Genomic DNA, 13,996 nt, shown 5'->3' with positions numbered 1-13,996 from the left:
GATTAACAAATCAAAGTTATATTGTACATTTTAAATATTAATGTGCTCAGTTCATACCCATTCCAACCATTATATCCCAAAAGGAATATGCGGTAATGTCACTGAGGAACCATCATAGCACATTAAATGTTCTGTTTCTTTATATAGTGTATGTACATACAGCTGAGTCAGGCTGAATCTCACTCAATATTGACAGGTCAATTCTAGGTACAATGTAAAGCATGTATATTTCAAGCATATAACCCCTTCTAATTATTACAATGTAGTAAAGATACTAAGTTCTTACCCAGACTGCATGTAAAATAGATTAAACACTCACTATGCATGAACCATTTGTTATATACAGTTCAATCCTAGGAAACAGATTGCTTAGAGGAAGTTAGAATAAATGTGACATCCTGCATATGTACTTCCCTTTGGGTTAAGGAGTGCTTGTGCTCATTTCCCCATTATTAATTGTATCTTAACTCTGTTATGGCAATGCCAGAGCGGATTATTGTAAGCCACATTGAGCCTGCAAATAGGTGGGAAAATGTGGGATACAAATATAACAAATAAATAAATAATTGGTAGTGAGGGGTAAGGCAAAGCTGTAACATAGAGATGAATTAGAAAGTAAGGTGATTGATTTGAAGAAAGTTGCATGTGAGGTCAGAGAGATGGTTAAATACTATCTCAGCTAGGGTAGGACAGGGGCGTATCTGCGTGGGGCCACAGGGGCCTGGGCCCCCGCAGATTTCGCTCTGGACCCCCCCCTACCGCCGTCAACCCTCCCCCGCCATCACCTACCCCTGCCGAGGGTCCGCTTCCTCCTGCCTGCCGGTGCCTTTTACTTCAGATGGCGGGGGACCCCAACTCCCGCCAGCCCAGCCGAGGTCTTGTTTAAGTTTTCTTCCTCGTGCTGTGCTGTTAAAAGCTGCATTCCTTCCCTTCCAGTTTCGGATGGAGTCTGACGTCGCAGCACGTTGATGTCCTGCAAGTACAATGTGCTGCGACGTCAGACTCCGTCCGAAACTGGAAGGGAAGGGATGCAGCTTTTAACAGCACAGCACGAGGAAGAAAACTTAAACAAGACCTCGGCTGGGCTGGCGGGGGTTGGATCCCCCGCTAGCTGAAGTAAAAGGCAAAGTATGTTTGTTGTTCCTGTTTACATGATGCTTAGTACTTGACAGTATTAATTTGCAATCTTTTGTCTGATTTTTATTTAAGGACACCTGATCTTCTACGGTCTCTTTTGCAAGCTCACTATCAGGATACCCTATCGTCCCTGTTTTGGTGATATCTTTGAAAGAGTAACATCTGATAACTTAACCCGAACCATGCGCTTTTGAGCGATTGTCGGCCTTCCCCCATTTCTAATTTAAAAGCTGCTCTATCTCCTTTTTAGATTTCAACGGTTTTTATTGATGACAAAATTCAAAAATACAACTTCACAAAGGCACATACAAAACAGCTGTATCAAAAACATCACCGGTATACATCCACAGTAATGGTCATCAAATTTATATATTAAAATCCCTCCCCCTTCCAACTATTTATTACACCCTTTCCCCTCCCCCCTTATCCCCCTTTGATTGATGACCTAACCAAAGAAATCACATATTGCAAGTTTCGAATATACATTACTTTAGGCTTGAATTCGTATCCAAATAAACCTCTTATTACTTGTATTCATCAAACTTTTCCTCCCCGTCTCCTCCCCCCCCACCCTCCCCCTTTCCCCATTGAAACAATGTGTTTTGAACGATTCAATCAATCAAACCATATCAACAATCATAACTATACAAGAACACGTGCACTCAACTCAGTCCTATCTTCAATCTCCCAGCTCCCATCCCACCTTATCAGTCGTCCAAAAGCTGAACAATTAGTGAGCATAGTGTGGGCTCCAAGGAACCATTAGTCCATATAGAGATGTACCTACAGCTCCCAGCAATACATCTCTACTTTATGGTATATCCGATGAAGTTTTCACTTAACCTCCTTTGCATTCTCTATTATTCCCTTTCCCTCCCTCCCACTCCCATCCAGTCGCCATCTTTCAACAACAATCTTCAACCACAGACAGATACAAGTCCAAGACACACAGACGAGAAAGAGAAAAAAAAAAAAAAAAAATTTATTATTAATGGGGGTATTTATATATACAGATATCCATCATAGTGGGGGGGGGGGGGGGGGGGGGAGAAGAGGAAGACAGCGATCCTAAAACAATGGGGGGCCCCATCCCCCCAACCTATATAAATCACTGATCTCCCTGGAGTGTCCTCTCTTTAAATCCTACAGTCCTCAACCCGCATTTAGCAGCAGACTTCTCGCTCTGTGTGGTAGGGAGTCCACATATACTCCCCATACTTCATGGAATTGCTTCAGCCTCTTGGGCGTGCGTTTAGCATATCTATGTTCAAAAGCCATTAGGGCATGAAATTTATTTCTCCACACCCAAAAAGACGGTGGTTCATCTCCCACCCACACTCCTAAAATCACTTTCTTCCCCAGAACCCCTGCCTTCCGCAGCAGTAGCGTGTATGTTCTGTTCTCGAGATGATAATCTTCATAGCAATCTAACAATATGGCCCTTGGGGAAAGCACAGCCACACACCCAGTTAACTTTGCTAAGTATCCAAATATCTCCTTCCAAAAGATCTTAGTTTGAGAGCATTCCCAGAAAGAGTGAAAAAAAGAATTAGTCCCCTGTTTACATTTTTGGCATATGGGTGAATCTACTGCCCCTATTTTGAATAATCTCTCCTGTGTGAAATATGCCCTATGAATAATACGAAATTGACATTCCCTCAAGGTTGCATTAATCGAAATCTCTGGAATTCTCTTTATTAGCTTCAAAGGGCTCAGTCTCCCTGCTATTTCTGGAGTCCATCTGACGACAAGGTCCCCAAATGCCCTCTCCTTAGACTCCCTCTGTATTGCCTTATGTAACCCTGATATCGAAAGTTCCCCTTCTTGAAATTTGTCAAAGAACCCCCGTATTTTGGTTCCCAAGGACGGGACCAGGGCCCCTCTCTCCAAAGTCCTGATATAATGTCTTAATTGCAGATATGCCATCAAATCTTTATGCTCTACTTTTCCAGCCTCCAGCATAGCACCCCTTCCTCATCTATCACATGTTGTACTAGGGTAAGTCCTTTGCCTGCCCATCGAGCAAAGCTGACGTTATCATTTCCCGGTATGAAATTAACATTTCCCCTTATCGGGAGTTGGTCTGATATGTCTCCTCGTCCCCCCAGCAACTTTGTCAGAAATTTCCACGTCTCTCTCATTGCTCTGAGTAGTCTACTCTGTCTTAGCCTATTCGGCAAGGATGCTTGCGGGCAGTGTAATAATGAGTTGAAGTGCCATGGGGAATAGTATGCAGCCTCAAACTCCCTAGGCGTGTACTTTTCCTCTCCCAAGATCCAATCCCCTAGATGTCGGAATAAGCATGCATAGTTATATAAGGATAGATCTGGAATACCTGCTCCACCATACTTCCACGCTCCTATCAAATATTTAAACTGCATGCGTGGTTTTTTCCCCGCCCAACAGAACTGCGAGATCAGCCTCTGGAATTTTTTCAGATCCTTCTTCAGTATTTTAAAAGGTAGCAATTGTATAATGTATAGCCATTTCGGAAACAGCACCATATTGAACAACTGAACTCTGCCATATAATGAAATAGGTAGCTGCTGCCAAGATGCTAAAGTCCGTCTGCAGTGTTCCAATAGGGTATCTATATTTATTCTATATAAATTCCAAGTGCACCTCGATAGTTGAATTCCCAGATATCTAAACGAGTTATATTCCCACTTCACTGGAAAAGATCCTAGCCAACCCGCTCTCATGGCGTGTTCCGTAGGCATGGCAATAGATTTATCTAAATTCAATTTGAATCCAGAGTATTCGCCATATTCCTCGAAACACTCCATCAACGCCGGAAAGGATACCCGGGGATCCACCACATGCACTAATAAGTCATCAGCAAATGCAGAGATTTTGAACACCTGCTTCCCTATCTCCACTCCCTTAATTTCTGCATTGCTCATAATTTCTCTAAGCAGAGGGTCCATCGTTAGTATAAAAAGCATAGGTGACAAGGGACACCCCTGTCTAGTCCCACGGTATATATTAAATTCGGGCGACAGTATTCCATTCACCTGAATCCTAGCTTTGGGAGATCTATATAGCACTTTCAGGGCGTCCAAAAAGAATCCCGAAAAGCCATATCTCGTAAGAACCGTGAACATAAATCCCCAATGTACACGGTCAAACGCTTTCTCAGCGTCAAAGCTGACCAATAAAGATGGCGTTTTCGCTGTTTCCACATATTCCATGGACAGCATTATTTGTCTCATATTATGTGCTACAGTGCGGCCTGCCACAAAACCCACTTGCTGCTCCAAGATCAGCTGAGGCAGCACCTTAGCCAGTCTGTTGGCCAAAATCTTCGCATATAATTTCATTTCAACGTTTAACAACGAAATTGGCCTATATGATGATGGCCTTTTGGGGTCTCTCCCTGATTTTAATAGCAACACTATCTGGGCCAACTGAAGTGATTGCGGTATATTGCCGTCTATCACAAATTGCTTGAAATATGCTTGTAGTGTCTGCAAAATCAAGGGAGATAGCAATTTATAAAATTCTGCTCTAAAACCGTCTGGCCCTGGCGCCTTGTAGAGCGCACTTTGCTTAACGGCTAATTCTACCTCTTCTATTGTGATCTCTCCATTCAGTTTGCTAGCCTCCCTCTCTCCTAACTCTGGCAGAGTTAAATTATCCAAATACATGTTTCCATCCATGGGTTCCTCAAGGGTCCTGCCATACAATTGTTGGTAATATCTACTGAACACTTCAGCTATTTCCTTGTCAGTTCTCACCAGTTCCCCTTTTGCTTTCTCTATGTGAGTAATAATCCTGGAGCCTCCTGCCTGCCTTATCAACCTCGACATAAGTTTACCCGCCTTATTACTATGCAAAAAGAGCTGATATTGATAATATTTGATGGATTTCATTGTCCTTTCATGAAGGAGCTCATTTAAGCTAGTCTGGAGCGTCAATAGTAGAGCACGATTCCCGGAGGTAGGATATCTCCCATATTGAATTCTAGTGGCCCTCACCTGTTTTTCTAGACGTATGATTTCCCTATCTCGCAGTTTCTTTTGGAAAGAGCAGTACGCTATTGTCTCCCCTCTTAATACCGCTTTTGCTGCTTCCCAATATAGTATCGGTTGTTGTTTATGTTCTTCGTTGTGGTATTGATATTCTTCCCATTTTTTTAAAATATGCTCTCTAAAATGGGGGTCTCGATATAATTTCAGCGGAAAGCGCCATACATATTGCTGATCTTTGCTCTCTCCAAATTCTAATGTATACCATACAAATGCATGGTCCGATATGCTATATGGCCCAATCCCCGCCTCCCCTACCCGTGAGAACATCTCTCTAGATATCAACCAATAGTCTATTCTAGACTGTGTACCATGTGCTCTAGATAAATGTGTGTAATCCCGTTCAGTTGGATGTAAAATCCTCCATACATCTATCAGTTCTAGTCTAGTGCAGAACAGTGCAATACCTTTGTCTGGATTATTACTGACCTTTAGGGGTTCCCTGGATTTATCCTGAGTGGGATCGTGCACCATGTTGAAATCTCCTCCCATTATCAGTGGCATTTCCCCTAAACTTGTAATCTTACCAGTTAATCCTCTCACCCATTTTTGGCTGTATGTATTGGGTCCATATATATTGCAGAGCAATACAGGCAATTTATTGAGTAATACTTGCAGTATCAAATATCTGCCTTGTGGATCTTTCCACGTCTGTTGTATAACTACATCTACACCCCTCCGAATTAGTATCAGCAGTCCCGCCTTCTTTCCTATTGCTGGCACCTCTGCTACCTGACCCACCCACCAACAGCCAAATTTGAGATGTTCCACCGTCGATAGGTGGGTCTCTTGCAAAAATGCAATATCTGCCCCATGTCTATTCAAATCCCGCATTATTTTTTTCCTTTTAATTGGTGAGGACACTCCACTAATATTCCAGGAAACAAACTTTAACAGCTTCATGTTATCTCATCCATTGTGAGCTTGTCTCCATCCCATATTATTAGGGTTGGTCTAGGGCTGTCCCAGCCATCAGCCCCCGACCCCTTCCTCCTCCGCAAGTTCTCCCCCCCCATCCCCCCACAGCAGCAAGAGATACAAAACATTACAACATACAACACCTCATTACAAAAAAACGGACGACTTATTTCTCCCCCCTCCTTCCCTCCCCTCCTCCCCCTCCCAGCCCTTCCACTGTCAGGCGAGGCATGTTCAATTTTTACCCTCCCTCTCATTCCCCTTCCCTGGATCCCCCCTATATCCTTCCCCTCCCTCCCATATCTATCCATTGTGTATAATGGACAAGGCCCGTGTGAATGATCTCCCAGCCCCATCTCCCCCCCCCCCCCCCCCCCACCCTGCCTATCTAGTCCCGGTCCGCCCACCAAGGGCAAGCAGGATTCATCTGTGAGTGCCCTCTATACAGATTTATATCCAAATATCAGTGCTTCCCACCATAAACCATGTCAGCTGAATTATGCATGTCTGTTATGTAGAACCTCCCACCCCTGTTTCTTATCTTTTTCAGGTATCACCAGTATATTACATTTCTTTCTTTAACACAAGGGCATATCTCCAAAGCACCCAGCCCCCCAAAGCTCCACAGATTCCCATGGAGCCCCGGAGGCCAAGCGCCCCGAAAACACGCCTAATAGCTCTTTTTTCCTTCTCTCTCCAATTAAGTCCTCCTACCACTGTTTTCATGATGCTCTGTGCAAACTTGTATTTCCACAGTCTGTATCTCCATGCATGCTTGTGTGAGTATCCAAGGATTATATATAGAGTCTGTTTTGCAGCTTTTTGTAACCCTTTATACTCCACCCGAAAAAGGCATCTGTTCTTCCATGTTCTATATTCCTAGTCCAAAATCCACGCACATTATTATGGTTTCCCAAAACTAGTACACCATCACTGTCTTGTTTCTACTTCCTTGTCAGCATCCTCAGTTCTCAAGTTAAAGTTCCATCTATTATCTTTCAGTTTTAATTGGGTGCATTATGGCAAGCGGCTTGTACTGGCAGCATTCTCCGGCAGCCCCTGAAGGAACAACCTGGCGGATTCTGGGGTGTCGTGGAACTGCGCTTTACCCTCCTGGAACACCTTTAATCGGGCAGGGTACATTAACGCAAATTGAATATGGCGCTTATGCAGCTCTGTGCATATAGGCGCATATGCTTTCCGCATACCTGACACTCGCGTTGAAAAGTCCTGAAAACATAGTATAGTTTTGTTTTCATATTTTAGAGGCCCCTTCGTTCTGATAGCCCGCAAGATATCCACTTTGTGAGCATAGTTTAAGATTTTACAAATGACCACCCTGGGTCTGTCTTCTGGTGCCCTACGAGGCCCCAGCCTGTGTGCTCGTTCAATTCGAAGAGGCCCCACATTCTGAGATAGCCTTAAAGTATTCGTCAGCCATTCTTCCAAAAACTTACCCAGATCCGCTTCTGGGAGAGATTCGGGCAAACCTACAAGTCTCAGATTTCCCCTTCGGGATCGATTTTCCATATCATCTGCTTTGTCTTCTAAGTCTCGCATTTTACTTTGCAGTTTCTCCGTCAGCGTCTCCAGCTGTTTCATTTTGTCTTCTAAGTCTGAAACCCGCTGCGTGCACGCCGTAAACTCTCCTTTGAGCGCCTCTACGTTGCCGTCTACATTATCAAGCTTGGCGGACAAGGTTTGCAGTTTCTATATCCAGCGTAGCATCTATGGCATGGGTGACCTCCGCAACAATCTCCGCCACCCACGCGGAGCTAACCGAAGTCGGGCCTTCGCCATTGCCCGCCGCCATCTTGGGTCCGCTCTTAGATAGCTTGTCTTTATCTCTACGAGTCGCACGTGTGGTCATCAGCGCTGATCCGATCTCCCTCCGGCGCACTGGGTGTTCCTCTATCGTTCCCTTCGCTTTTTATGCGTGGGGCACTTGTTTTCAATCGTTATACAAGGCGGGGTTGGCGGCTGGGACCGGGAGCCTCACTCACCGACGTCTGCTTCTCTAGCACGACATCACGTGACCTCTGCTCTATCTCCTTTTTAAATACCGATGCCAGCAGCCTGGTCCCACCCTGGTTTGGGTGGAGCCCATCCTTTCGGAATAGGCTCCCCATTCCCCAGAATGTTGCCCAGTTCCTAACAAATCTAAAACCCTCCTCCCTGCACCATTATCTCATCCACACATTGAGACTCCGGAGCTCTGCCTGTCTCTTGGGCCCTGCGCGTGGAACTACTACTACTACTACTACTTATCATTTCTATAGCGCTACTAGACGTACGCAGCGCTGTACACTTGAACATGAAGAGACAGTCCCTGCTCGACAGAGCTTACAATCTAATTAGGACAAACAGGACAAACAAGAGATAAGGGAATATTAAAGTGAGAATGATAAAATAAGGGTTCTGAACAAGTGAACAAGAGTTAGGAGTTAAAAGCAGCATAAAAAAGGTGGGCTTTTAGCTTAGATTTGAAGACGGCCAGAGATGGAGCTTGACGATCCTGTGCATTCCTGCTTAATAGCACATATTCTGAGAAGACATTTTCTTTTGCAGGAAGGACTGTGGAAAACAGAAGAGCTAGACTGAATCCTGAGTTTGCTGATGACTTAGTATTTATCCACAGATTAAAAAATCATAATGGTGCTTCGTAAGATATATTTCTCCCCCTGTAGGGCATACAGAGCAGGTTGTATTTTGTACCCCTAAACATTTTAACAGGGCTGGATTAGGGTTCCTTGGGGCAATAAAAGTCAGCTATTGTTGGGGTTGGAAGGGTGGTGTGTGTGTGTGGGGGGGGTTATCATAGTTACTCATTGTTATTGTTTTCTATTTTGTGATTTATAAACAAGTTACACATAATATTGTTCCTGTTTATACTTTAATAAAAAGATTTAAATATAAAATCATAATTGATGAAGGCCTCTGAGATGAAAATGCTACCCTAGAAGATCTCAATTTGAGCTTTCTACCTAAGAGCCTAAATTTGGCTTCCAGAACCTCTCTCCCACATTTTCCTATGTCATTGGTACCCACATGTACCAAGACAGCCAACTCCTCCCCAGCACTATCTAAAATCCTATCTAGGTGACGCGTGAGGTCTGCCACCTTTGCACCAGGCAGGCAAGTCACCAGGCGATCCTCACGTCCACCAGCCACCCAGCTATCTATATGCCTAATGATTGAATCACCAACTACAACAGCTGTCCTAACTTTTCCCTCCTGGTCAGCACTTGGAGACATATCCTCGGTGCGAGAGGATAATACATCCCCTGGTGGGCAGGTCCTGGCTACAGGAGTACTTCCTACTTCACCAGAGTAATGCTCTCCTTCTAGGAAACCTCCCTCCTCCGGTAGCACAGGGGCTACCAGACTGGAGGTGGGACTTCTCTACAACATCCCTGTAGGTCTCGTCTATGTACCTCTCTGTCTTCCTCAGCTCCACCAAACTATCACTATTTCACAGGGACATCTAGTAGTAGATGGAATAGAGGCTTCTGGGGGAAATCTAAGGGGGATACACTTCTAATTAGTAAAATGTGTCTGGTAGCCAGGAAATGTATTTTGCAGTCATAGATGGTCACTGAGACCCCCCCCCCCCCCCCCCCCCCACACACACACACACACATACACACTTAGTGGAAATGGAGGAATCAAGTGCATCAACTCCTTGTTTGGAAGGAGCGTGGTTTTCCCAAACATAGAAAAACATTTTCTGATGGTTTCGAATAGTTATAGTCAAAATGTGACAGTTTTAAATATTTTCTAATCTGATTTGGGCCTAATCCTTATCTATTTCATTACTTTTTGTTTTTCTACCGTAATCACCGGAAGCTATAAGAAACCAGGCTGACGGTGATGATAGATTTATAGTGTGTGTGTGTGTGTGTGTGGGGGGGGGGGGTTCTGAAGGGTTAGGGGTGGTTTGGGTTGGGGAGGGGAGGGTATTATTGAATTGCATTGAATTTGATATCTGTTAAGTTTGTGGATATGAAAACTAATAAAAATATTTTAAACTTAGCCTAAATATGGCCACTAGGTGTCAGATACCGCATACAATTCAAGCTTATCCTCCTTACTTACAAGTGCACTCAATCTGCTGCCCCTCACTACCTCTCTACCCTCATCTCCCCCTACGTTCCTGCCCGTAACCTCCGCTCACATGACAAATCCCTCCTCTCAGTACCCTTCTCCACCACTGCCAACTCCAGGCTCCGCTCATTTTGCCTTGCCTCACCCTATGCCTGGAACAACCTTCCCCAATCCCTACGCCAAGCCCCCTCCCTACCCATCTTCAAATCCTTGCTTAAAGCTCACCTCTTCAATGCTGCATTCGGAACCTAACCTTTCGAACATATAGGTTGCCCCAATCTGTCTGACCTATCAGATTAACTGTACATTTGTCTTTTAGATTGTAAGCTCTTTGAGCAGGGACTGTCCTTCTATGTTAAATTGTACAGCGCTGCGTAACCCTAGTAGCGCTTTATAAATGTTAAGTAGTAGTAGCATTGCAAAATGGCTGACTATTTCCCTTCTTGCAGCATCCCCAGAAGATCTAAACCAGGTCCTCTGAGAGTGCTAGGGCTGCCCTGGAGAGGACTCCTCTCCAGGGCTGCTCTAGCACTTAGGTGTTTGACAGTGGGGGGAAAAAACAACCAGGGTCAGTTATATTTCATTAGAACAATGTTTGGCTTTTCTTTAGGGGTACGGAGGATTGGGGGTGTACTATTTTTCTGTTTTTGGAGCCAGTGGGAACCTGCTGTAGATCTGTACACTATCATGTTGATGGTGGAAGAGCTAAAGCAACTTGTGTTCTGTTTTGCATTTGTTTACTGGGTTTATCGATCACTTATTAGTTTCCAAGGTTTTGGCATTCCATACATTGCAGAAGAAACGTTCCTGAGCAGGATAATGAACCATGATGCCCCTAGGACTCAGTATGTGGGCATCCATTGGCCAGCTGTCAAGTTGTGTGTGTGTGTGGGGGGGGGGGGGGGTGGGGGGGGTTATGCAGATGCCATATAGAGGATATAACGTTTTATGGTCATTTAGATTTTGTAGATCATTTACTTATGAGGCAATATAAGTTTTGCTTCAGAGGCTCTCTGACCTCTCCATAATTGTTCATCAGATGTAGCAGCTTTTCAAAGACCCATTTGTGGTACCTTTGTGTGTTCACAACCTAGTTTTGTTTAAATAAGAGACTTATAAAAGAACACATTTATTCTGACAGGACTAAACTTAATCAGGAAGAAAAAGTTCTGTCATGGCTTTTGTGTTAAGAGCTGTGAAATTAGTATGAATCTGAAATATGTTTAATCTGTGTCTATTTCTGGTTTGGTATAGTGGCTGAAGATGAGCTTCATTAGTAAAAACAGACCTCTTTAGTTCCTTCTGTTTATATGTCTTTTTCTTCAGTATTTCTGTAACCAGTACAATCTTATGTACTAAGCATTTTGGTGAAGAAGGAGAGGAACTGGGAATCTAACTTTAGACTGTCCCGGAAACTGACACACGTAAACCAGGATCTGTGACTAAGCTAAATCTAGTGGATGTTTTTACTGCTTGTGAAGGGGGTATATAGAACACTGCCCTTCACCCTTAAGAATGATCCCTCAGATACTGTGGGCCACCTTAAAACCCTTAGCCCTGCCCAGGAAGTGAGACGGTGGGGGGGGAGGGGAGGCCAAAACCAGGAGCGATAAAAAGCAGGGCCAGAGTGGGGTTAAGAGAGCTGGGCATGTTTTATATGTTGATATCAAAGGACCGCAGGCGCTGTTGCCGAAATATGGCCTATGTCGAGTTGTTGATGTACAAGATTGATCTACACTGTGGAATAAAAGGACTTGTCCCGTTTTTGAAGACTGTTGGTACTTTTTTGTTTTTTTTTACATTATAGTTGCAACACTGGTTTATGGGCAAGAGCTTCTCAATTCAGTCTTCAGGACACACCCAGCAAGTTGGGTTTTCAGGATATCCACACTGAATATGCATGAGAGAGATTTGCATGCAACGCCTGTTTGGTATGCAACTCTCTCTCTCATGCATATTCATTGTGGATATCCTGAAAATCTGACTGGCTGGGTGTGCCCTGAGGACTGGATTGAGAAGCTCTGCTCTAGACGATTAGCATTTTAAATATTTTTGAGTCTTACACTAACTTTTTTTTTTCTTTCCCTCAGTTCTGAATACTACACCAATGAACCACCACGTTGTGTCTTGGACAGACTTGAGAAGCTGGGGTATCGGGTGCTTACTATGACTGGGGTTGGACAGACTCTGGTTTGGTGCCTTCACAAAGAGTAGAGGCGCCCCTACCAGGACACAGATGAATTACAGTTTTTACCGTATCCCAGGATTGAAATCCAGGTTTGGTGCTTTGGGTATTCTTGATCTGTTGCAGTTTCCAGCCAGTGTCAGGGGAGTGGCTGGAGAAGGAATTACAGATTGAAAAATTGGTTTAACACATCATTAGAAACCATAGCTCTGTGTCTGGCCTGTTTAAAATAAACAGTGGGGAGCTGGGGACTGTGGTAATTGTAATGACATTCTACTCTGAAGAAACTGGGATTCTTAGTGGCATGTTCCCATCCCAATATTGATGGTCCCATCTTGATAGCGGTATCTTATCCCACTTTGCACATATATTATTGTGTAAATTTTAGTAGGTAAAATAGTGCAGCTTCTTTCTCATGACAAGCCCAGCCTGCAGTAATCTCTTAAGTAAGGATGTTTGATGCAAATCAACCTTGGCAGGCTGATTTCAGTCTTTGTTTTTGCTTCTCCGAGTATGACAGAACAGCATGTCCATATGATGAAATCAGGCCAAAGTGTACCTGGATTAGCTTGTTAGGGTTGATCATCTTCCTTTCTAGAGAATTTTATTTCATTTGTAGCTCTGAGCATGTACCCTGCTAACAAAGGTTCATCCTCCCTAGCATTGCTGTTCAGGAGCAGACCCTAAGGACAGGAAGATACTAACTGATCCCTGCTAGCGTATTTTGGCTCATCCTCTGGCACTGCTGTTGCAATACAATGTACTCGCACTATGATTTTATGTTAAGATGAGATCTGTAATTGACTAGAATAAGTGGCCATCTCTTAACACTGAATCTTGCAGTGTTCGTTTTTAAAGGTTCTCCTCTGCAGCCTTTGGGCTGCATGTGTAATAATGACTTTTTACTGTATAATGCTGGAAATGAAGAAAAGGAATAAAATACTTTTCAAAACCAGTCTGGTGTATTACTTTGTACCTAGAGATTTTAATGCTCTTAACCCTCCATGTTCAGCCTCTAGTGTGGGATCCACTAAAGAACTGTGCATGCAGACACAAACTCATACAGGTTTCTTTCAGTTTTGAAATTTTATTTCTAATATTTACTTGCTGATAACAGCAGCACAGTAGATTCATACACATGTGAAATGGTCTTCTTCAGAGGAACAACTGAGTTTTCCCCGGAAAAGCTTCTAAGCGTGCCCAAGACTTGCCTCCAAAAATTACTCTAAAACCACTCTGATTATATATCAAACTGTAAAGTAAACCAAAATGTCTTCAATTTCCTCCCTGTCCAGAATCTTCCTCTTTTCTAAGATCTCCCAGTAATGTGAAGACTGTGTACTGGTGAAATGGACCAGCTGTAATGATGGTCAAACAAGAAAGCCTTGCTGACTAGATCATAGGTTACATAGAGGGGCCTACCCACAGATAAAATTGTCAGATCTCCCTGTTCCCTCGATACTGCTCTGTCCCCCCTCTCAACTCACCACTGTTATATTCCACTGTTCCATCCCCTAATAATATCCTGCATTTACTCTGTCTTATATAACTCTTCACGTTGTAACCCATTATTGCACTGCAACCGATTGTACTTCCATTATTTACAATGTATTGTAAGCCACAC

The 13,996-nt window shown here is 43.7% G+C and overlaps 1 protein-coding gene across 1 annotated transcript in view; it reads left to right on the top strand.

The window, feature by feature from the left end:
• The window catches only part of GCHFR (GTP cyclohydrolase I feedback regulator), a 32,913-nt gene extending 19,586 nt beyond the window's left edge, over positions 1 to 13,327 (top strand). The window contains exon 3 of the mRNA XM_030215203.1: positions 12,278 to 13,327. Within this exon, the coding sequence (XP_030071063.1) occupies positions 12,278 to 12,401 (124 nt within the window). The 3' untranslated portion in view covers positions 12,402 to 13,327. The remainder of the gene's footprint in view (positions 1 to 12,277) is intronic.
• The last annotated feature ends 669 nt before the right edge of the window (positions 13,328 to 13,996 follow it).

The sequence above is a fragment of the Microcaecilia unicolor genome, chromosome 9 (genome assembly GCF_901765095.1).
Source record: "Microcaecilia unicolor chromosome 9, aMicUni1.1, whole genome shotgun sequence".
In the NCBI taxonomy this organism is placed as follows: domain Eukaryota; kingdom Metazoa; phylum Chordata; class Amphibia; order Gymnophiona; family Siphonopidae; genus Microcaecilia; species Microcaecilia unicolor.
Note: the sequence above shows the minus strand (reverse complement) of the source record. Positions and strands in the feature narration are given on the sequence as shown.